General features: G+C 55.6%; 7 protein-coding genes across 7 annotated transcripts; 3 read left to right on the forward strand and 4 right to left on the reverse strand.

The window, feature by feature from the left end:
* Window positions 1-1,552: 1,552 nt before the first annotated feature.
* On the forward strand, window positions 1,553-4,080 carry PG986_007058 (uncharacterized protein; the record flags this gene model as incomplete). Its single annotated transcript, XM_066843280.1, has 2 exons — window positions 1,553-2,272; window positions 2,380-4,080. 2 exons carry the CDS (start codon window positions 1,553-1,555, stop codon window positions 4,078-4,080), a joined length of 2,421 nt encoding a protein of 806 aa, XP_066699392.1.
* A 313-nt stretch (window positions 4,081-4,393) lies between these two features.
* PG986_007059 (uncharacterized protein) lies at window positions 4,394-7,510 on the reverse strand (the record flags this gene model as incomplete). Its single annotated transcript, XM_066843281.1, has 3 exons — window positions 4,394-6,141; window positions 6,195-6,626; window positions 6,679-7,510. The coding sequence occupies 3 exons, from the start codon at window positions 7,508-7,510 to the stop codon at window positions 4,394-4,396; spliced, it is 3,012 nt and encodes a 1,003-aa protein (XP_066699393.1).
* Window positions 7,511-8,009: 499 nt separating this feature from the next.
* PG986_007060 (uncharacterized protein) lies at window positions 8,010-9,371 on the forward strand (the record flags this gene model as incomplete). Its single annotated transcript, XM_066843282.1, has 3 exons — window positions 8,010-8,238; window positions 8,304-8,618; window positions 8,653-9,371. The coding sequence occupies 3 exons, from the start codon at window positions 8,010-8,012 to the stop codon at window positions 9,369-9,371; spliced, it is 1,263 nt and encodes a 420-aa protein (XP_066699394.1).
* Window positions 9,372-9,720: 349 nt separating this feature from the next.
* On the reverse strand, window positions 9,721-10,398 carry PG986_007061 (uncharacterized protein; the record flags this gene model as incomplete). Its single annotated transcript, XM_066843283.1, has 1 exon — window positions 9,721-10,398. The coding sequence occupies one exon, from the start codon at window positions 10,396-10,398 to the stop codon at window positions 9,721-9,723; it is 678 nt and encodes a 225-aa protein (XP_066699395.1).
* Window positions 10,399-11,231: 833 nt separating this feature from the next.
* PG986_007062 (NADH-ubiquinone oxidoreductase 49 kDa subunit) lies at window positions 11,232-12,819 on the forward strand (the record flags this gene model as incomplete). The annotated part of the gene is made up of 2 exons (XM_066843284.1): window positions 11,232-11,894; window positions 11,992-12,819. 2 exons carry the CDS (start codon window positions 11,232-11,234, stop codon window positions 12,817-12,819), a joined length of 1,491 nt encoding a protein of 496 aa, XP_066699396.1.
* Window positions 12,820-13,198: 379 nt separating this feature from the next.
* On the reverse strand, window positions 13,199-15,202 carry PG986_007063 (uncharacterized protein; the record flags this gene model as incomplete). The annotated part of the gene is made up of 1 exon (XM_066843285.1): window positions 13,199-15,202. The coding sequence occupies one exon, from the start codon at window positions 15,200-15,202 to the stop codon at window positions 13,199-13,201; it is 2,004 nt and encodes a 667-aa protein (XP_066699397.1).
* Window positions 15,203-17,742: 2,540 nt separating this feature from the next.
* Window positions 17,743-19,854, reverse strand: PG986_007064 (uncharacterized protein; the record flags this gene model as incomplete). Its single annotated transcript, XM_066843286.1, has 5 exons — window positions 17,743-18,576; window positions 18,655-19,179; window positions 19,295-19,442; window positions 19,495-19,601; window positions 19,669-19,854. The coding sequence occupies 5 exons, from the start codon at window positions 19,852-19,854 to the stop codon at window positions 17,743-17,745; spliced, it is 1,800 nt and encodes a 599-aa protein (XP_066699398.1).
* Between the last annotated feature and the right edge of the window lie 200 nt (window positions 19,855-20,054).

Below are 20,054 nucleotides of genomic sequence, written 5' to 3' on the forward strand. Positions count from 1 at the left end.
CGAGATAGACGTTGCAAGCGGACGTTAGCGAGGCCACCAAGGGACTAGCGCCGACGCTAGCGTTATATTTAGCGTCATGAAACATTCACGAGCCACATCCTGACATGTTTCGACCTTCCAAGACCCAAAGGAGCCAAAAGGAGCCAAGGGAGCCAAAGGAGCCAGACTAGACAGACCCGAACCTGAACCTCGTTCGAGACTGGAGCCCGGACTGGAATGGACTCCAGAACAACAACTCTCAATATATCTCGGTCCTCGTCGCCACCACACCACCAGCTGCAAAGCCAGCATGCCATTTCCAATTCGCCTTCTCTGATTTCGTGATACCCCTTTCGCCCATTCGGCATTCTCATATACTTAGCTGGACTGTCCCAGTTTCATTCATCTCTCTCTCCCTCTACTTTTGACTCCTTATTGATCTGGTCTGCAGCCTCCGTCTTGGGCCCAAGTGCAAGCGCCGTCGACGAGCTCTGTTGAGCCCCCTCGGCGGTCCAAGGCCCCGGCCGTCGTATATAATAATCCAGGTCGTGGGGAATTGAATCAATTGCCTGGTCGGCGATCCTGTTGGCAAAGCTCGGTGAGTGAGTATGGCGGGCTTTAGCTGGCATTTCATTGTGCCATCCATCCTCTTATACCCCTCGGTCCTGGTCAAGTGCCAAAACAACAACAGCCCTGACCACGATACACGACGCACTCACTGCATCGCACCCTTTCCACACCTCTGTACCCAATACCCCCCCGGCTTTGCATCTTGCACAGCTTGATTCGGGTGACTCCCTCATTTTCTGCGTACCGCCCCTAGCCTGATTGTTAGTACGCATGATGCGATGCGCACAATCATCCTGGTCTTCCATCTTGTTTCCACCCCGGCCCTCCAGCTTGTTTTCTCAACACCCAAGAGCGCACTCATGAGATGAACGGCTGGCTCATCTCACGCATTGCAACCCTGATCCAACTTCTGAACCGTCCAATCTGCCCGTTTCCGAGTTGGGACGGCACGTTGGCTCTGAACCCTCAACTCGCCCCTTTCGTCTTTTCGTACACTCTTTCCTCCAGCGAGGACCCCTTCTGCCCCGTGGCACTCTAGACCCAATGGACATCCCTCCAGTGCCGAACGTCCCATATCTCCCAGCTCACGCAACCGAAAGGGAGAGGGCTACAGCAGTTGAACAAGCTCTTTATGGCCACTTGAGACAGGGAGGAGACCCTTACTTACCAACACATCCCAGAGCAATCGCAGTTCACACGCAGGAGTTCAAGAAGATAGAGCAGTGGTTCCCGGAGCAGTAAGTCCATCTTCCGTTCGTGGCACTCCTGATGCATGGCTATTCCTCGTTATGCCTGTTTCTGTGTTCTGCATTCTTCTATTAATATTGCGTTCCTCCGCTATACCTGATCTGCACTTACCGGGCGCTCTACATCATCTTCTCATGCGTTTCCACTGCAACTCGAGCGTCTGCTAGGATCTAGTGGCCATGCGACGAGTGGAAGCAACGCTGTGTCTATCCTCCATGCCGTAACATGGCCATCGTACTGATACATCCCACAGAAAATGTCCCACCTCAGCGTCCGCTTCGAGCCGACGGCGGCGAGGCAAAAAGCGACTGACGATGCTCGAAAGATGCAAGAGATGGTGGAGGAAGACTGTGCTAAGGAAGGAAAGCCAGTCCCCTCCTACGACTTAATGGAGTTGATCGGCAAAGGCAGCTTTGGTCGCGTCTACAAGGCTGCCAGCAAGAATGACGGCAAACTGGTAGCCGTCAAGATCATCAACGTCGACGAGAGCGACACGGTGAACCCCAAACTTGCTGACACGTACAGTGAATTTCTCAAGGAGGTGAATGCCCTGCAGCTTCTGAGCGAAGGGGGTGCTCAGAACATCAACTGTGTCCTGGAGGCATTGCCAGTGGGCCATGCGATGTGGATGGTCACCGAATATTGCGCAGGCGGAAGTGTTGCTACTCTGATGAAGCCGACCGCCCCGGGAGGGCTGCAGGAGAAATGGATCATTCCGATCTTGCGAGAGGTTGCTGTTGCTATTTTCTGGGTTCATCGTCAAGGAATCATCCACAGAGACATCAAATGCGCAAACGTGCTAGTCATGGAGGATGGCGGCGTCCAGCTTTGCGACTTTGGAGTCGCCGGCATGATGGAGACGAAATTTGACAAGCGCTCAACATTCATTGGGACGCCACACTGGATGGCGCCCGAGCTCTTCGACCCGAATGCGCAGTATGGAACTGAGGTCGACATCTGGGCTTTTGGTTCCATGGTATTCGAAATTGCTTCTGGCTTACCCCCAACGTTGGGGCAAACGTGGGCTTGACCCAATTTGGCGGATTCTTGCGAGAACACATCCCTCGTCTTGAAGGCGACCAGTACTCACCGGAGCTCAAGAGTCTGGTGGCGTTCTGTCTAGAGGAGTCACCAGCGCAACGCCCCACGGTCCAGCAGGTACAGGACCACCCTTATATACGGGACACCAGCTCGAGATACCCTACTTCGTCTCTCGCCGCGTTGGTGAAGGCCTACAAGCTCTGGGAGGAACGAGGTGGTAGCCGTAAGTCGTTGTTCAACCCCAACATCGGCGCTCAGGGTCCTTCGGATCTTGCCTCCACGTCCATGGCACCAGATGAGTGGAATTTCAGCACCACGCTGGCTTTCGATGAACAGATTCACGACAACTCCGACGGCTTGACAGATTTTGAGGCGGTCAGGGACGTGTATGGTTCACAGATTGACTTTCCCATCTATCCGGACGAGGGCATGACACCAGGCAAGGCTAAAGGCGGCCGGCGTAGACCTCCACCTCAAGCCTTGGCGGCTATGAAAGCACCCTTGGAGAAAGTCTTTGACCCAAACACGATTTCGAACTATGTTGAGAACTCTCAAGCATACTACGGCCATGGTCCAATGCCGCCGCCGCCGCCGCCCCTTCCTCCAGTTCCAGTATCCGATCTGCCTCTTCGAGATGATTCCCTGCATGCTACGTTGCGGGAATCATTGATCGACCTGGATGCCTCTCTAGGGGGAGCTGACCTCTCCAGTTTCATGGACATGGACACCATTAAGGCTGGCCCAGTACCGCGTAACGGACCTCGGCAGTCTATGGACCACAGTTGGTCGTTCTCGGGAGCGAGCAACGATGATTCGCAGTACGACCGAGCTCCTCTCAGCGATCCGGAACAGACCAATACTGCAAGACATACGCAAGCGTGGCAGTGGCCCACGAGTATCCCTCCGGCTTCTGCTAACCCCGAGGTATCTCATTTCTCCTTCAACGATGATTTTGACGATGAGATGGTCACACGCCCACCGCTACTGCATCAATCGACCGAGCCGGCTGGTCTTCCCTCCCAAGGATACGAGTTGCAGGTCCCCCGCTCCACCAACGACCGGATGTCCGTATCTAGTCTCATCGACCTGGACGAAGGATTGGTTGACAATGGCATGCCCGAACTAACCCGCCCCTCGACCGCCAACTCCGATGCCCCCTCTATGGCTGGATCGGATATGGGTGGCTTGGCTAACCCTTTCGAACTGGAACGGCACACTTCGGTCTATGCGCCTATGTCGATGGGCACCCGGGAGCCTTCCATCTACGTCTCAGACGACTCGGAGTATGCCACGGTTGCGGCCAAGCTTGCGTCCGACGTGCCCGACCTGGCCTCAATCAGCACCGGCGATCAGACGGTCCGCCTGCAGCACAACGGCCATATGCCCTCGGACGGCAGCCAGACGTACGTCAACGACAGTGAGTCCGAGTACATGATGCAGGGGAGCACCATCAACCGCGACGAAAACATGAGCGTGAGCCACAGCAATGGTGGCGGGGGCCCGCCCTCGGCCTTTATGGACGTCCAGATGCCGTCGTACGTCGCCCCACCGTCCGCGAGCGTCATGGAGGCCCGGGCGACGGCGGGCGATGTCACGGACGAGATGAGGCGTCTGATTGGCAGCCTGAGCGAGCACCTGACCCTGATTGGGAACCAGGTCGGAGGAATGGAACCAAGACGCTCTGGACAGCGGCTGTCTGGCGGAAATGGCGTTTTGGAACAAGAGAGCAATACCCTGGAATGAGGATGATGTGAAAGTGGAGGAGGAGGAAATGATGCAGAAATGGAACTTGGAACTTGCAAATGCATAATATGACTTGACAAGACCTGTTGCTCAGAACGTAGAGAATGCGTTCCAATGAATAATGAGACGAATAGCAATCGATCACGGATCTCTCTTTCTAATACGAAGCGTTATGGTAACAATGCACTGGTGCCCAGGTTTCGTCGTGAGTTGCCAGTTTCTAGCAGGACACCACCGCTATGTTACATGTAACTATTTCCACCACGAGTAAAGAATTCGGTCTGTAAATCACATACCATCTACCACCCAAACCTTACGAAAATCCAATCATATCGCCCATCAATAACGCGCGGTACTTCTCGACCATCTCGCGCAACCGGATCAGCACGCCGGCCGCCATCATCTTGACCTGGTTCTCCTCGCCGTTGCCGCCCTGGTCGCCGCCGCGGGTGCGGTCGAAGACGCCGCTGACCCACTCGACGCTCTCGACGACCTCGTGGCCGTGGCGCTGGCAGAGCCCGCGCGAGTCGTTCTCGTTGACGTCGAGCAGGGCCATGAGGCCGAACAGCACGGCGCCCGAGACACCAACCTCGCCGACGCAGTGCGTGCGGACGCCCAGCAGCAGGTCCCAGAACTCGGCCGTCATCTGCGGCAGCGCGAGGGTGCTGGGGCCCGCGGCGTGCAGGAGCAGGGCCAGGGTCTTGAGGTACAGGGTCAGGAGCGAGGACTCGAAGAGGATGCCGCGCTTCGTCGCCGAGGCGGAGTGCAGCGCGGCTTGGAAGCGCGAGGTCAGTGGGAAGAAGAACGAGGTCGCGAGGAGGTTCGCTGTGGTGTTGGGGATGGCGCGGACGCCGCGGGGTTTGGTGCGTGAGATAGAGACGGGCCCGGCTGAGGAGGGTGATTGTTGCTGCTGGAGCCGGGATGTGAAGGAGGATAGTTTTAGGACGTCAGGTCCTGTCGCGGCATCGGCGGCTTCAGCGGCCAGGGGAGCAAGGAAGGCTTGCGAGAGGCTCTGCGAGATGCTGTCTAGGGCGTTAGGGGGTAGAGGTTTGAGGCTCGTTGAACCGGCTATGTACCGGTTTCCTGAAGCGGATGGCTCGTAATGCCTCTCGACTTTAGCAGGGAGTTTCTTGGACGGAAAGGAAGCTACATCGGAATAATCAGACGTCTCGAAGCCGGCGAGTTCTCGACCACTGATACCCAGGACAATGAGCACCGAAGCTCGCTGGGAGAGCGAATAGTCGCCGTCGAAGAAGGTCTTGGCGAACCATCGCGCCATCTTTTGTGGTTGTGCAACAAGGATGGCCATCATGCCCTGGGTTCGAAGCGTGTGGAAGTCGTCCAGCTCGTACTTGTCTTCGAGGCCAACGAGAAGGGTTGCTAATTCTTCCGCGTGGGCGCTGACTTCCGTGCCATGGTTGGCTTTACGCCGGATGAGCACCGGTGCTGTGGTGAGAGCAAGCTTTTGCCGGTCATAATTCTCGGTGTCTCGTAGATATGTGATGAGATCCCTGATATACACTGGTGCCTTTGGTTTGTTGCGGTTGATTAGAGTAGGATCGTCATCCTCGTCCTCTTCGTCTGAATCAGGTTTGGCATATGCCACTAGATCATCATCTTCCTCCTCAGCTGCCTCGTCTTCATCTTCGATTTCCTCGATGATGAAGCCCGACTGTGGCATAGACCGTGCGGGTTTCGGTGCTGGTCTGGGTGTCTCCTTTACTGGTTTCGGAGCTGCTTGCTTCTCCTTCGGCTTTTCTTGCGACTTTAAGGGGCTGATTGGGCCAACCTTGTCCGCAACACCGACGAGTGACTTATACCACTTCCCTTCTCCCGAGTCGGTCGTATCCATGTGGAAGTTGAGTCTCTTGTCCTCATTGTGTATAAGCCCAGAGAGTGCTTCTCCAACAACCATGCCCAAGAACTTCGCCCTCTCTTGCGAGGCGCCTATCCTATTCGAGATAGTGTTCAGGAAATTGCTTGAGCGAAGTAAGACATTCAGCTTGATGGGCGATTTTCGGTGCACGTAGCCTGCACTGAGCAGAAGAACCTGGGCATGTGCTGTGTCCAAGGTGTAAGTATGGGCCCGACAACATGGAGGAGGACAAACTGACCTTCTTGTTGCAACATTGGGGAGTGCTTGATGTAGAGCTGGTCGCCAAGGAGCCCAAGAGTGCTTTCAAGAACCGAGAACATGGCCTCCTTGTCTTCGGCGAGAGCAGCCAGTGCTGCTCGCCTGATGCCGCAGGTTTCGCCGAGACCAGCCCCGGTAGCGCCTGTCAGCCATGTACTGAGCTGTGCTTTCCGTACACTGCTAGTTCCAACAACGGCCTGAAGAGCAGACGCAGCGGCCCATACGGCCGGATAGTCCTCTATCGCTTCATCTGTGTCGACAGAAGAGAGATACTCGCTCGACAACAGCTTGAGTATTATGAGCATCACTTTTCGTTGATCGGCAGAAGGTAGTAGGTCGAGCAGCTTCGCAAACGTCGGTTGCCCTTCATCATTCAGTACAAGGCCAGTAAAGAGGATTTTGGTCATCAAATCTATTATCTCCGTCAGTCCAGGGAACCATTGCTACAACAGCACGAGACTGACCGGAGTGCCCTAGCTTCAAGCCGCGGCCCGTAAGACCTGCACATATCTTCAGATCGCTTGACGATGGGTTGGATCGAGCCCAATCTACCAGATTATTCCCTAACCACTCGGCGTACAGCTTTGAATTCGCAATCCAGCTCGGCTCCTCAAGCAGGCTTGCTTGATGCAATACGTCCTCAGCTTCAGCAGCCAACGAGACGACCTTTCCCCCGGCGATCGATGAGACGAAGTCCTGGCCCAAGGCTCGGACCTTGCCCGCATTATCTTCGGTGGAGCTCACTGCATGCCATATGCTCTGAATGTGGGTGTTGTGCTTCAATATGCAAGCTACAAGATCCAATGCAGAAACCAGGTTGGGGGTTGCCGGTGAATGTTTGAGACCCTTGGGGTCCTTCCTGGCCTCCAGCAAAAGAGCTCGGATATAAGTCAGGGCTGCATTGAGACCGCCGATGCTCTGTAGACCGGCAAGGAGTAAATCGGCAGGCTGAGACTTCTTCTGACTTGAAGAAGATTCCTTCAGCAACGTCCAGTAATTGGGCACGATCTCAGTCACCAGGACGTGGACGACCTGAGCACTCTGTGGGTTAGGTTTTCGGATGTCAAAAGGGTGCGTGCCTCTTGTCCCATCTCGCAGCCATTTGAGGATTTGTAGGAGATCATTGTATCCAGGCTGGCCTTTCAAAGCCTCCAATGCTTCCTCGGGACTGGAGCCTTGGAAACCTGACGGGGGCTCGGTCGGAGCTTTGGTGGTATTTGCAAGACTGATGAGATCACCGCCAGCTTGGTTGGAAGACCGGTAAGTCTGGCTGATGGGAGTGAGAAGTTCCTCCATGCTCACCAGTTACCATGGTTTGCTGCTGCTGCAGCAGCCTGGCTCATACGTTGCTCCGATATCGACAGCAAACTATAAAAGATGGTCTGGTCTCTTCAGAGTTCCAGGTCTCGGAGACTTTGTTCTGGGAACCGCCTTTCTCAATGTTGTAATTTGAAGGCGTACATAACGTTCCTGAACTGAGTCTTGACCTGCTGCTGCAGATATTACCTAATGATCCGTTTAGGTACCTGAGGTACAGAGCTGCCCCCCTGTAACTCAATTGATTAGGCAGCTAGAGCCGCCTGGAGCTGCTCAATTACCCCACCCATCCATCCCACTTCAACTCTCACCATCCCCCAACATCCTTATCGTTGATAGCCCTCGCTTCTGACGTTACCTCCCAGCAGCAGTAACGACGCCTAGAAGCTTGCTTGAAGCTCCAAAGCACCATCCCACCTGCCCTTTGTCCTCACCAACCGACGGAACTCCTCATCCGCCATTCCGCCACTCCGCCAAGATGGCAGCCAGCCCCGAAGATGGTACCGCGCGATGGCAGTATCTCAACCACATTCGGAAGACCAAGGGTCCATTCAACCCACCCACTGACGACGAAGATGTAACTCCGGAGATGCTGGATACCCTGGGCAAATCTACCATTCTCGTGATCGGAGCTGGAGGTCTGGGCTGCGAAATCCTCAAGAACCTGGCCCTGTCCGGCTTCAAGAACATACACGTGATTGACATGGGTAAGTCGTTCTCGCTTGCGCGCCTGAATGTGGTATACTAATGCTTTGTTTTCTCCCGCCGGTAGACACAATCGATATCTCCAACCTGAACCGCCAATTCTTGTTTCGAAAGTCGGATGTCGGAAAGTCCAAGGCCGAGGTCGCTGCTGCCTTCGTCGAGCGAAGGGTCCAGGGAGTCAAGATTACACCGCACAACTGCCGGATTCAAGATTTCGACGACGACTTCTACATGCAGTTCCAGATGGTCGTATGCGGCCTGGACAGCGTCGAGGCGCGACGCTGGATGAATGCGACGTTGGTCAACATGGTAGACGAAGACAACCCGGACTCGCTGAAACCCATGATCGACGGCGGCACCGAAGGCTTCAAGGGGCAGACTCGTGTGGTATTTCCTACCATGACCCCCCTGCATAGAGTGCCAGCTGGATCTGTACGCGCCCCGAGCTGCCGTTCCTCTCTGCACCCTCGCGACAATCCCGCGACAGCCTGAGCACTGCATCGAGTGGGCCCACATCATTGCATGGGAGCAAGAAAAGCCATTCCCTAGTCTCGACAAGGACGACCCAGAGCACATCACGTGGCTATACCAGAAGGCCCTTTCCCGAGCTGAGGAATTCAAGATCCCCGGTGTCACTTACTCGCTAACACAAGGCGTGGTGAAGAACATCATTCCTGCTATTGCATCAACCAACGCCATCATTGCAGCGAGCTGCTGCAACGAGGCACTCAAGATCGCCACCTCGGCCGCGCCCGCGCTGGGATTCGAGGACAATTACATGTCGTACCACGGCGATGAAGCCATCTACACGAATACCTTCAAGTACGAAAAGAAGGAGGACTGTGCAGTGTGCGGGTCCTTGTCGAAGCCCCTGGAGGTCGATCCAAGGTGGACTCTACAGGAACTGGTCGATTCGTTAGCCACCAATGCGAGTGCGCAGCTTAAGAAGCCGTCTATCCGAACTGATAGCAAAACACTCTATATGCGATTCCCTCAGAGTTTGGAGGAGAAGACACGGCCAAACCTCGAGAAGACATTACGGGAGGGCCTAGGTCTGGAGGAGAAGCAGGAGATTGCAGTGACAGACCCGGCTTTCCCCGCGCTGTCATTCAAGTTCTTCCTTCGTTTCACATGAGCGGGCTGTTGTAGAGATACCATTTAGAAGAAAAAAGCGGTTATTTTCCCGTAGCTACGACTTGGATACCAGCGTTGGCATTTGGCTGAAAGCATGCAGGGCAAAAGAAGTTGAGCAGGGTGCGCTGGAAAGGAGCGTCCTATAAAGCATCCTGATAAGCCTCTGAAAATTCAATGAAACAACACAACGCTCTCATGAACTATAGAGCATCCTTGCTGCCAAACCGCTGTTTGCATTGGATTGACTGATTCTTTGATGGGGACTCTCTCACTTGTTATTAGGATATATGGGATGTTGCTATTCTCCCCGACATATTGCTGGACGGCACCCCCCCCACACTTCCTTCCTATCAGTATGGTGCCTGTGTCCCAGAATAGTCGTACTGTAACGACCCACCATATGTCAGATTCTGGTAGCCCATCTGTTGCCGTGCACCGGCCACACCCGTGTTGAGAAAACCGCTATCATCAGTGCGGCTTGGTTGTGCAGCATGGCCACCACGGCTTAAAGACGATGTATGGCGCGCGCGGTTCCTGTTCGTCGCATAGCCGGCTGCTGTAGAACCATCGCGGTGCGGAAACGACGCCCCTTCCTCTTTGGGCCCGAAGTAAAGATAATCCGCCGGACCGGGCTCGCCCTCCCCCTTTCCGGTCGGAGTCTGGTAGCTATTGGCGCGCGGCCGCGAAGCTACCAAGGCGGCGGTGTCTTGGGGTTTCCGCTTGCCCGTCACGTCGCTGTTTTGCCGGGGCCTGTTTGTTGTTTCATTGCTTGACTGAGAGGTGCCAGACGGCTTGCGCTTCCCTGTTATCACGGGTTCTGCCAAGCTCTCGTCTGATAAGGCGATGGCAGGGACTACCGCAGGTGGTGACAATGACCCAGACGATGATGCTGCTGATAATCGTTTCGGGGAGTGCTCTGGAGTGCCGTTGCTTTCATTGCTTATAGTGTCCTCATCCACTGCCGTGTCCGAGTCTCGGCGCTCACTGCTGTGAGCTAGTTTCTTCTTGAGTGCGGTCCTGAGGCCCATCCTGTCGTTGTGTATATGTAGAGTGCTCAAGTAGGTAGGTAGAGTCTCAAGAAGGATGGACGTTGACCAAACGTATAATACCAACCGCGAGAAATGGGTTTGCGTGTGTGTTTAGTCCCGTATGCAATCTTCAAAAGGACTTAGGTAGGGAAACTGAGTAAGTATGATACCAGTACTAGGTAATGCTGGAAACTGAGAAGCACTGCAGTTTTATCTTCAGGGTGCTACCTTCGGAAATGAGATACGAGAGTGGCTTTGTTCGCTAGGAAGCAGGCAGTGCTGTGCAGTAAGTTCACCTGAGCCTTGGCAGGAGCCGGCCAAAAGCCCATGATTATTGCATCTTAGTCTTACCGGGACTGACGAGGTGAATACCTCCTACCTTACCTATATAAGGAGGTATGGAGTGGACCGGGATGACAGCAAAGGATGGAAAGTAGAGCTGAAACATGGGAGTCCCAAGAACCTGTGAACCTTGAAAAGAAAAGGGGATCAGTCATAGATAGCAGCCTGTCGTGAATATATTAGACCACCCCGGGTAAGAGCAGCGAATACTCAGCCCGCCAGAGGTTAAGTACCTTTATTCAGGTACCTACCTGCTTACCTGAGGTCCTTACAGGTATTCAATGCCCCACTGGCCCGGGGAGGTGGGTATGAATTGAAATGCTGGCGCGCTGATTGGCCAATCCCGGAAAAACCGCTCGCCGAGCTCCATGACGAGCACAACAGCTGGTTAGCCGGTAGAACTTCAACCAATTGACGCCACCGTGAGAGAGAGAGCGAGCGAGCATTCCCCCCCCAGACATCAAAGGCCAATTGCCATTCAACCATCGCAAATGGCGGCATTTCGCAGGATCGCCAGTTGCGGCGCGAGGCGCCTGCAGCTCGCAATGCCCTCCAAGTCGATGTCGGTCTCTTCGGTACGACCCTTCTCCCACTCCGTCTTCCGCCGCGCCAGCGAGGCCTCCACCGACCGCACCACCATCCAGCCCGTCAGCAACGACTTCGCCGACCCCTTCGGCGTCAAGCACATCGAGGGCCCCGATGGCCGCACCTACGAAAAGTCCGCCGAGGGCACCGTCGAGGAGCGCAAGATCCGCCACTACACCGTCAACTTCGGTCCCCAGCATCCCGCCGCCCACGGTGTCTTGCGCCTGATTCTCGAGCTGAGCGGAGAGGAGATCGTCCGAGCCGACCCCCACGTCGGCCTGCTGCACCGCGGTACCGAGAAGTTGATCGAGTACAAGACCTACCTGCAGGCCCTGCCCTACTTCGACCGCCTCGACTACGTCTCCATGATGACCAACGAACAGTGCTTCTCGCTGGCTGTCGAGAAGCTGCTCAACGTCGAGATCCCCGAGCGAGCCAAGTTCATCCGCACCCTCTTTGGCGAAATCACCCGCATCCTGAACCACCTCATGTCCGTCCTCTCCCACGCCATGGATGTTGGTGCTCTGACGCCCTTCTTGTGGGGTTTCGAGGAGCGAGAGAAGCTTATGGTAAGGAGAAATCGATGTTGCATTTGCTATGGACGTGAAGGAGAATTATGATGAAAGAAAAAAAAAACGCAGCCGCAATATGTGCCAAGAAATGCAGTCACTAGGAGACCATCGCGCTGATCACCACCCTTCCCTCCAGGAATTCTACGAGCGTGTCTCGGGAGCTCGCCTCCACGCCGCCTACGTCCGACCCGGTGGTGTCCACCAGGATATCCCCGTGGGTCTCCTGGACGACATCTACCAATGGGCCACCCAGTTCGGTGACCGAATCGACGAGACCGAGGAGATGTTGACAGACAACCGAATCTGGATCAACCGTCTGCAGGGTGTTGGTGTTGTTACCGCCGCCGAGGCTCTGAACCTTTCCTTCACCGGTGTCATGCTGCGCGGCTCTGGTGTCCCTTGGGATATCCGCAAGAGCCAGCCCTACGATGCGTACGACCAAGTCGAGTTCGATGTCCCCGTGGGCGTCAACGGCGACTGCTACGACCGATACCTGTGCCGTATGGAGGAATTCCGCCAGTCCCTGCGAATCATTCATCAGTGCCTGAACAAGATGCCTGCCGGTCCCGTCCGAGTCGAGGACTACAAGGTCTCGCCGCCACCTCGTGCCGCCATGAAGGAGAACATGGAGGCTCTCATTCACCACTTCTTGCTCTACACCAAGGGTTACTCCGTGCCACCGGGTGAGACTTACTCCGCAATTGAGGCCCCGAAGGGTGAGATGGGCGTCTACGTCGTGAGTGACGGAAGCGAGCGTCCTTACCGCTGCCACATTCGCGCGCCTGGTTTCGCCCATCTGGGTGGTTTTGATCACATCTCAAGAGGCCATCTCTTGGCCGACGCTGTTGCCGTGATCGGAACGATGGATCTGGTGTTCGGTAAGTACTCAAATCACCCAAACAAGACGGAAATATCATGCTAACACCACTCACAGGCGAGGTTGATCGGTAGAGAGCGGGGAGATGACAAGTACAGCGAAAGCTGAGACTCGCGATGCGAGTCATGACGAAGGGGAAAGTTGCGGAGCAAACCACCCGCATGTGTACCATAGGCCATAGGAGAATCCATGGCATTGGCATAGAGGCGTCTTTCCGCCCCGTATATAGTACAAAGATCCTTCAGAGTTGTTCCTTTTTTTTGACGAAATTTTCTGCCAACAGCGTTAGCCCCTGAAATTAATATGCGGTTGTTTGAATTCTGACCTGAGATTTCCTGGTTTTCCGTATGGCATGACTAATTGTGGCACTTCTGGCAGCAGTTCAGGGGTGGTTGATTGGATTTTGGACTGAGTGAAATCGAACTCAAGACCGACCATCGACGGAGCGAGACCTGCGGAGCCGGGGGCGGGCGAGGTCGCAGCTATCCCAGCGCGGCGAGTGGCAGTACTCGGGGCCGCCCTCGGGGCCGGCGCCGAGGGGAAAAGCGACGATGGGGTAGGTCGAGGGGTCGTCGGCGTCAAAGTGCTGGTAGTAGAGGGTGTTGGGCAGGTGCTCGGCCGCGGCGACGGGGGCGGCGGGACGGGACCGGATGGGGACGTGCTGGGGCGTTTGGGCCAGGACGCGGGCGGCCTCGTCGACGCTGCGGAAGCCGAAGTCCTCGGGCCGGTTCCGCGCCGCGGCCCAGGCGCGGGACGGGTCGGGCGAGGCCTCGATGACGCGCCAGTGGACGATGTCCATGGGGCGGAGGGTCTGCTCGGGCGGGTAGGAGGGGGGACGGAGTGCGGGGTTGGGGTTGAGATGGGCGATGCGGGCGGGGGGCTGGGACTGGGCCGGGGTGAAGGGGTAGTTGTCGGCGTAAGGGCTGTTGTAGTCGTCCTGGGCTGCGGTATAAGAAGCGTCGCCGAGGTGCATGTCGCCGTGGTCGCTGGGGTCGGGGCCAAGCTGATGTGCCGTAGCAAAGCCGGCGGTGTCGTCGTAGACTGCTGGTGCTGCTGCGTTCAGAGTTGCGAGTTCAGGGCTGTTGAAAGCCATGGTGCCGTAGCCGGTATCGCCGCCGCCGCTCATTGTCATTTCCGGCGAGGGAGACGCAAAGGGGAAGAACACCCCTTCTTTGGCCTGGACTTCTGGAACGGCGGCAATAGACGGGCTGATGGCGGTGAAACTACCACCGGAGTAGGAGGAGTTGCCGCGGCCCCGCTGCTCGTCGAATCCGAGGGCCTCCACACCCGAGGCCATTTGGTCCAAGTAGCTGATGCTGGATTCCTGCGAGTCGCTGCGCCCAAAGTAGTACTCGGCCTCCGTCACGTCGTAGGGCTGGTACCGTTCGAAGCGCACATGGCAGCTGCAGGCTCCGGTCCGGTGCCGCTCGGCGTGGTCCGGGATCCACTCGGCCGCGAACTGGCTCGCGAGGCGCACGTTGACCTGCTGCCCCCGTCCCTGCTTCTGTGATGAGCCGAGGCTTCCGAAGCTGAACTCTTCCTTGGTCGTCGCCGGTTCCGCCTCCGCCTCCAATGATGGCAAGTGGAACGTCTCGACGATTTCGTCTTCGCTGGTTAGGGTGGAGAGGGGCGGGAGGAGGCTTGATGTCGTTGTGTCATGATGCGTGGCCATCATGGCGTGGCGGCCAAACTCGGAGTTATTCTTATGGGGATTCTGCTGCTTTCCGTTCCAGACTTTGCCTTTGCCTTTTCCCTTTCCCTTCTGATTCTGCCTCTGCCTCTGCTTCTGCTTCTGCTTGATGGACTTGTGAGCTTTCTTCTTGCCCTGGCCCCTGTCTCTTCCGTGCTGCGAGGAGTCTCTCACAGGGGGCTGACCTACAATAGCAGTGGTGGTGGTTGTGGTGGAATTTGTGCTATACCGACGAGCTGCAGAATCTGTGCCGTGATAGGTGCTTTGATTGGCTGTAAGCGAGGAGCTCTTGGTAGGAGTCGTATTGGCAGAGGCAGAGGCTACGTTGTCGTCATGGCTCGTGGCCGAGGTACCACCATCACTGTAACCGAACTTGCTACTGATGGCCTCGCCGATCTGGCCCGAGATCCCCCGCAGCGTCGTCTGGCCCGCGTACCGAGCGGCTTCTTCACCGGGGTCGGCGCCGATGGTGCGGGGGTGCAAGAGCGACGGGAACTTGGTCGGACAGCCACAGGTGCCTCTCTCATGCATCCACTGGTGTTCGAACATGACGATATCCACCCACCTCGAGTGCATGACGCGGCTGCAGGCCGGACACATGTCGGCGACCATGGTGGGCCGGTGGCTCGGGTCCTTGCAGACCGGGTTGCTGGGCGCGTGGGTGGTCATCGGACACAGGCGCAGGACCGGCACGGAGCTGTGGCCACACGAGTAGCCGACGTACTCAATGATACACATGTTGAAGTACCTATGGATGGATTACCTGGTGTGTCCTCGAGTGGAGAGTCTATTGGTTTTGGGGAATTAAGGTTGGGCAAGGCTCCGTCTGGTTGGTCGAATAGGGGGTTGACGACAAAGTTGTATAACGAATAAAAGCGGGGAGTGTCCTTCCCGATTGGGCGTATTGGGCACGGAGAATCCGGGGTAGTTGTCTGTATAGTATTAAGCTTATTAGTCCAATTCCGACTACGAACTTGAGTATTGCTGGTGGATTAATGGAATCACAGCCATGCAAAGGTGGCAAGATTGCACATCTGTCTGTTATTAAAAGGAAGCGACGATTTGCACGTGCCGAGTGTAACAAGCAGGAACGGTAAGGGTCAAGTCTGGTGCAAAACCGGCAATACGCTGCCGTGATGAGATGAGGCAGGAACAATATCTCACCCAGATGAGGCGAGGCAACTGTTTCTCGGATGAGAATAAGAAGAAATTGGATACTTAACATGGGATGATGCTCACGAGAACCGTTTTCGCAACACCTCTCAGGTGCCAAGTTCCAGCAGCGACGACCCCAAGTCCGATTCTTCGAATATCAGAATGGTCGAAGCTGGGAGAGTTGCTCGAAGAAGCTGGGGTGCCAGGCGACGGTGTCCTCGGGTCGATTCGCTCCTGCCGTGAAATGTTCGATAATCTCCAGGCAGTTGGCAAGACCGATCGGATCTCGAAGAACCAGCGAAAGACAGACCAGGGAAGGGGAGAGGGACGGATTGTGACGGGGTTCGTCCAACCTTCAGACGGAAGGACAACGAGACGAGAGGCAGGTGCGACGAAGACGAAGACGAAGACGTTGGCGCCAGTACTGAGACGAAAGAGGAACAAAGGGTGAGGCAGTCGCGACGAAGGCAAGATTGCTAGCGTTCAGAGTGGACAGGAGCAACATACGAGGAGATAGGCCACGGAATAGAGGAACTCGTGATGAGAATGTTGACGTCGGTGTTCAGACGGAAAGGGTTGGAAGTCGCGGTGAGCACGTTACTGCGAAGTGGTCGGATGGACTAAGACCACCAGGCACCAGAGGTTTGCGACGGTGCTGAGAAATAACGCGACGGAAGACAAGTAGGATCCGATGGGAAATGGTCGAAAGTTGTAGTGTTGCCAGTGCCCAGGTGACGGTGTGTCTGTATCTGATTCAAGAAAAGACAGGATTGAGCCGGTATACCGTATTAGGATGCGATGGGAACAAGGTTGTATACCGATTTATACCGTTAGTTGAGGGAAGACGCGACGGCGACGGCATTCAATATAAGTCGCGATGGCAATACGGTGTCAATGTTCGGTCGGGATGACGAGGAAGTCGCGATAAGCCTGTTGCTGCCAGTACTCGGGTGATGATCATTCTTTGACTCGTTGGGAGGTGAAACCTGAATATGTCCGTAGTGTTAGAAATAGACAAGCAAGGTCGTATACCGGTATGAATACCGTTATTGAATACCGTTGTCAGTGAGGATGCATACCGTTGAGGCAGGAGCGCCAGTGAACCTGCATACCGCGTTATGAAGGGCCGGCAGCGAATCTCTAGACTGCTTAACTGGGCCAACGAGCAGGAAACAGATATTACAAACGCGACGCGAAGGAGTCATTCCTAGCTACACGAGAGAGGCGACGCGTCGCGGGACGGCGTTCACAACTACGGATGAGTCACGAAAGGAAGGCGCGAAAACGTCCCTCGTGATGCCCCCTCCTCATTGTACTAGTTGCACGGCAACGATGCTGGCCACTGGCAAACCACTTAGGCGCTGAGCAACCTCTTCACAAGAAGGATCTGGAGTATCCCAAGGCTATGGTGTGCCTACGATGTTTGCCAGCCATTAAAGGTTGTAACAAAGACGTGTAGAAGCGCTGGTTATGTATCGCAAAGGCCTGGTGTAGATTGGCACAGAGTTGGAAGGAGGAGGGAAAGGGGAAGTACCTCCATTACATGTATCTATGAAGTTTGATTTCATGATATCCACCTATCACGACAGGGCCTAACACTGGATCGGTTGCTCCCCTGGGGGAGCGACATGAATGAATGCCTGGGTGCTGCATACAACTATGGCAGCGATTGTCCAGTTGTCGAAGTCAGGGGAAAGAAGGACACCTTTGTGAGGCACAATCGTATTTGACAATAAGTCTCGATACATATGACATGGCTTCTTCTGTGTTGGAAAAAGGTGTCATAGCCATGGCGGTATTGTGTTTCTTGAAGGAAACATCAGACAGTGCAATAATATTGTTTGATGGCATTTTCCCCCACGGCATTGTGAATCCCAACAAAACCACAAAGTTCGACACGTATTGATGAGAAATGTCGTCGCCTAGCCTGGTGAGGCAACCTTGCTCCAGAAGGTCTTTATGTAAAGAGGACGGAGTTACCAAGAGCCGCAAAGCACCTTCGAGGGCAGAAGCTGTTCAGCACGCATGCTCCATGGAAATCAGCAAGTATCTTCCCTCTCTATCCCTGGGATCCCACATACTCTTACTCTAGCAAGAACAGTACATATTACTTCAAGGGCCTACTACACGCCACTCCCACCCATAAGATCCAATCCCGTCTTGATTTCCTCGCCAGCCACTAGAGCCTCCACACCAGCCGCCCCTGCGATCATCTCGCTAGCCAGATCGCCCCCTTCTTTGACCTGGACCCCGCTCTTGAGCAGCGCCGTTATCGCATTGCGACACACCGCGACCAGGGACTCCGCCTCTTCGAGCCCGGCGCTGAAGCGGATCTGGTTCGGGCTCAGCCCGTAGGAGGCGTGGTATTCCGGGTCCGAACGTCCCAGAACCATGGCATTGTACGGCATTGCCAGCGTCATGTGCGCGCCGAGATGGGGGCCCTGGTGGAACGCGAGGTTATCGTAGAACTCCTTGGTCTGCTCGGCCGTCTCGAAATCGACCGAGAACAGACAGCCGTATCCGGGCTCCGGGAACTCGGGTGTCGACCTGCGGAGAAACGGCTGCAGGTTCGTGGCGCCCGAAGCGTAGGACGGATAGAGCACCTTGGTCAGGGGCACCTTGGGATCCTCGGCCTGGGTCTGGAGGTAGGCGGCCATGGCGGCGGCGTTGCAGTTGAGGATGACAGAGCGGGGGAGGTAGTCGCCGCTGTTCTTGAAGAGGTGGCTCGCGTCAGCCGCGAACAGCTCGTTGTGGAAAGCCTCGGTCAAGAGGGGTTTGAGGTCTTTGTAGCTGGAGGCGTTCGGGTTCAGGACCACGGAGCCGGCCATGACATCGGCGTACCCCGAAAATGACTTGGTGAGGGAGCTGATGATGGCATCTGCGACGGGGAGGACATCGACGTTGCAAAAGCTGACCACGGTTTCGTCGACAACTATGTAGAAACCATGTTTCTCAGCCTGTGTGATTTGATGTTTAGTGTTGGACCATTGACAGTATCTCTGCAGTCTTCGGGACCAAAGAGTTGTGTTACTTACCATATTGCGTAGCCTGACCAGATCTACGCTCACCAAGACAGGGTTGGAAGGGAACTCGGTGAAGACATAGCTGCATTTACCGCCTCCCTCGAGGTATTTCTCAAACTCGTTTAAGTCATTGTCGTCGCAGTTGCCGTAGTGCTTCATTCCCACAGCCTCTTCTTCGAAGTAATGGAAGGTGCTGTGGAAGACGGCTCCGAAGACGACGACCGGGAAGGGCCGCACTTTGACGGCAACTTCATGGAAACGGACGATACCGGCCATGCCCGTCTGATAGAGATAGACGTCATTGGGCTTGACCGGCTGCTTTGGTTGTTCCACACAAGCGCGCATCAATAGCCCCGAGATGCGCTTGCGAAGCAGCACGTGGCTTTCCACTTCCGGCAGGTATGTCGGGGTGGGAGCGCCCAGCTCGTCTTGGAACTCGCCCAGGTACACCAGATTCTCGATTTGGGGGAGCAGATGCTCGGCCAAACGTGTGCTGAAGATCAAACCCGCATGTTGCCACATGAAAATCGCACCCATCTACCACATGGACGGGCTTTAGCAAATTGGAGGGTCAGAGGGTGGTGTGTGCCTTCTAGGTCGCGATAGCGAGAACGACAGGGCTGAGCTTTAGGAGAACCAGGGACACGCATACCATCTTGGACATGTGGAAGTCGACAGCATAGAGCCGGATGCCAGCGATCTCGACCACGTGGTACTTCATGTCCTCTTCCTGGAGCCTCCTATCTTTCCTCCACCTGCGAGACTGGGAGATCAGACAATGATTGAGACATTGCACGCAGCTGGAGAGACATGACTAGGTGCAAGACCGAGGAATTTCCGAGGGTTGCTTACTCTGAGACGGCATGCTCCCGATTCGAGGCCCAGACATCAGGCGTGAGGAAAGCGACTATAGAATGGCCCTCCTTCAACCCGATCCTTTTTGATATCTCGGTGGTGAGCTAGACATTGTCAGTAGGTAGGCAGCCTGTCTCGGTCGATCAGGGGGACAAAGTTGATGTGAAATACCTGAGCGGCGGGACCGAAGGGGAAGAAGCGGGGGTAGATAGACTTGAGCTGGTTGATGATGGTCAGGTCTCCGTCGCGGAATCTGAGGGCCGTCGTCCAGCCGGGGGCGTGCATGGTGACGGTGTGCGGGCCCTCGGGCGGGAGCGAGTGCCCGAAGGGGGTGTCGACCACAGCTGCTGCGGCCATTGTTGTTGTCGAGACGGGGCGTTGGATTGATTGACTCGGCAAGGAAGAGGAGGAGGCGGCGGAGGAGAATATACAGCGAGCTAGGAAGGCGGGACCTAAACAAGTACAAGTCGGGGGACGATCCACATGCTTATATTTATATGCTGGAGGCTAGTCGAGTGCGTGCACCTCACGACTCGAACAAGACCTCTGGTCGCAAC

The sequence above is a fragment of the Apiospora aurea genome, assembly GCF_038362705.1.
Source record: "Apiospora aurea strain CBS 24483 chromosome Unknown utg000005l_segment0_segment0, whole genome shotgun sequence".
Lineage (NCBI taxonomy): Eukaryota > Fungi > Ascomycota > Sordariomycetes > Amphisphaeriales > Apiosporaceae > Apiospora > Apiospora aurea.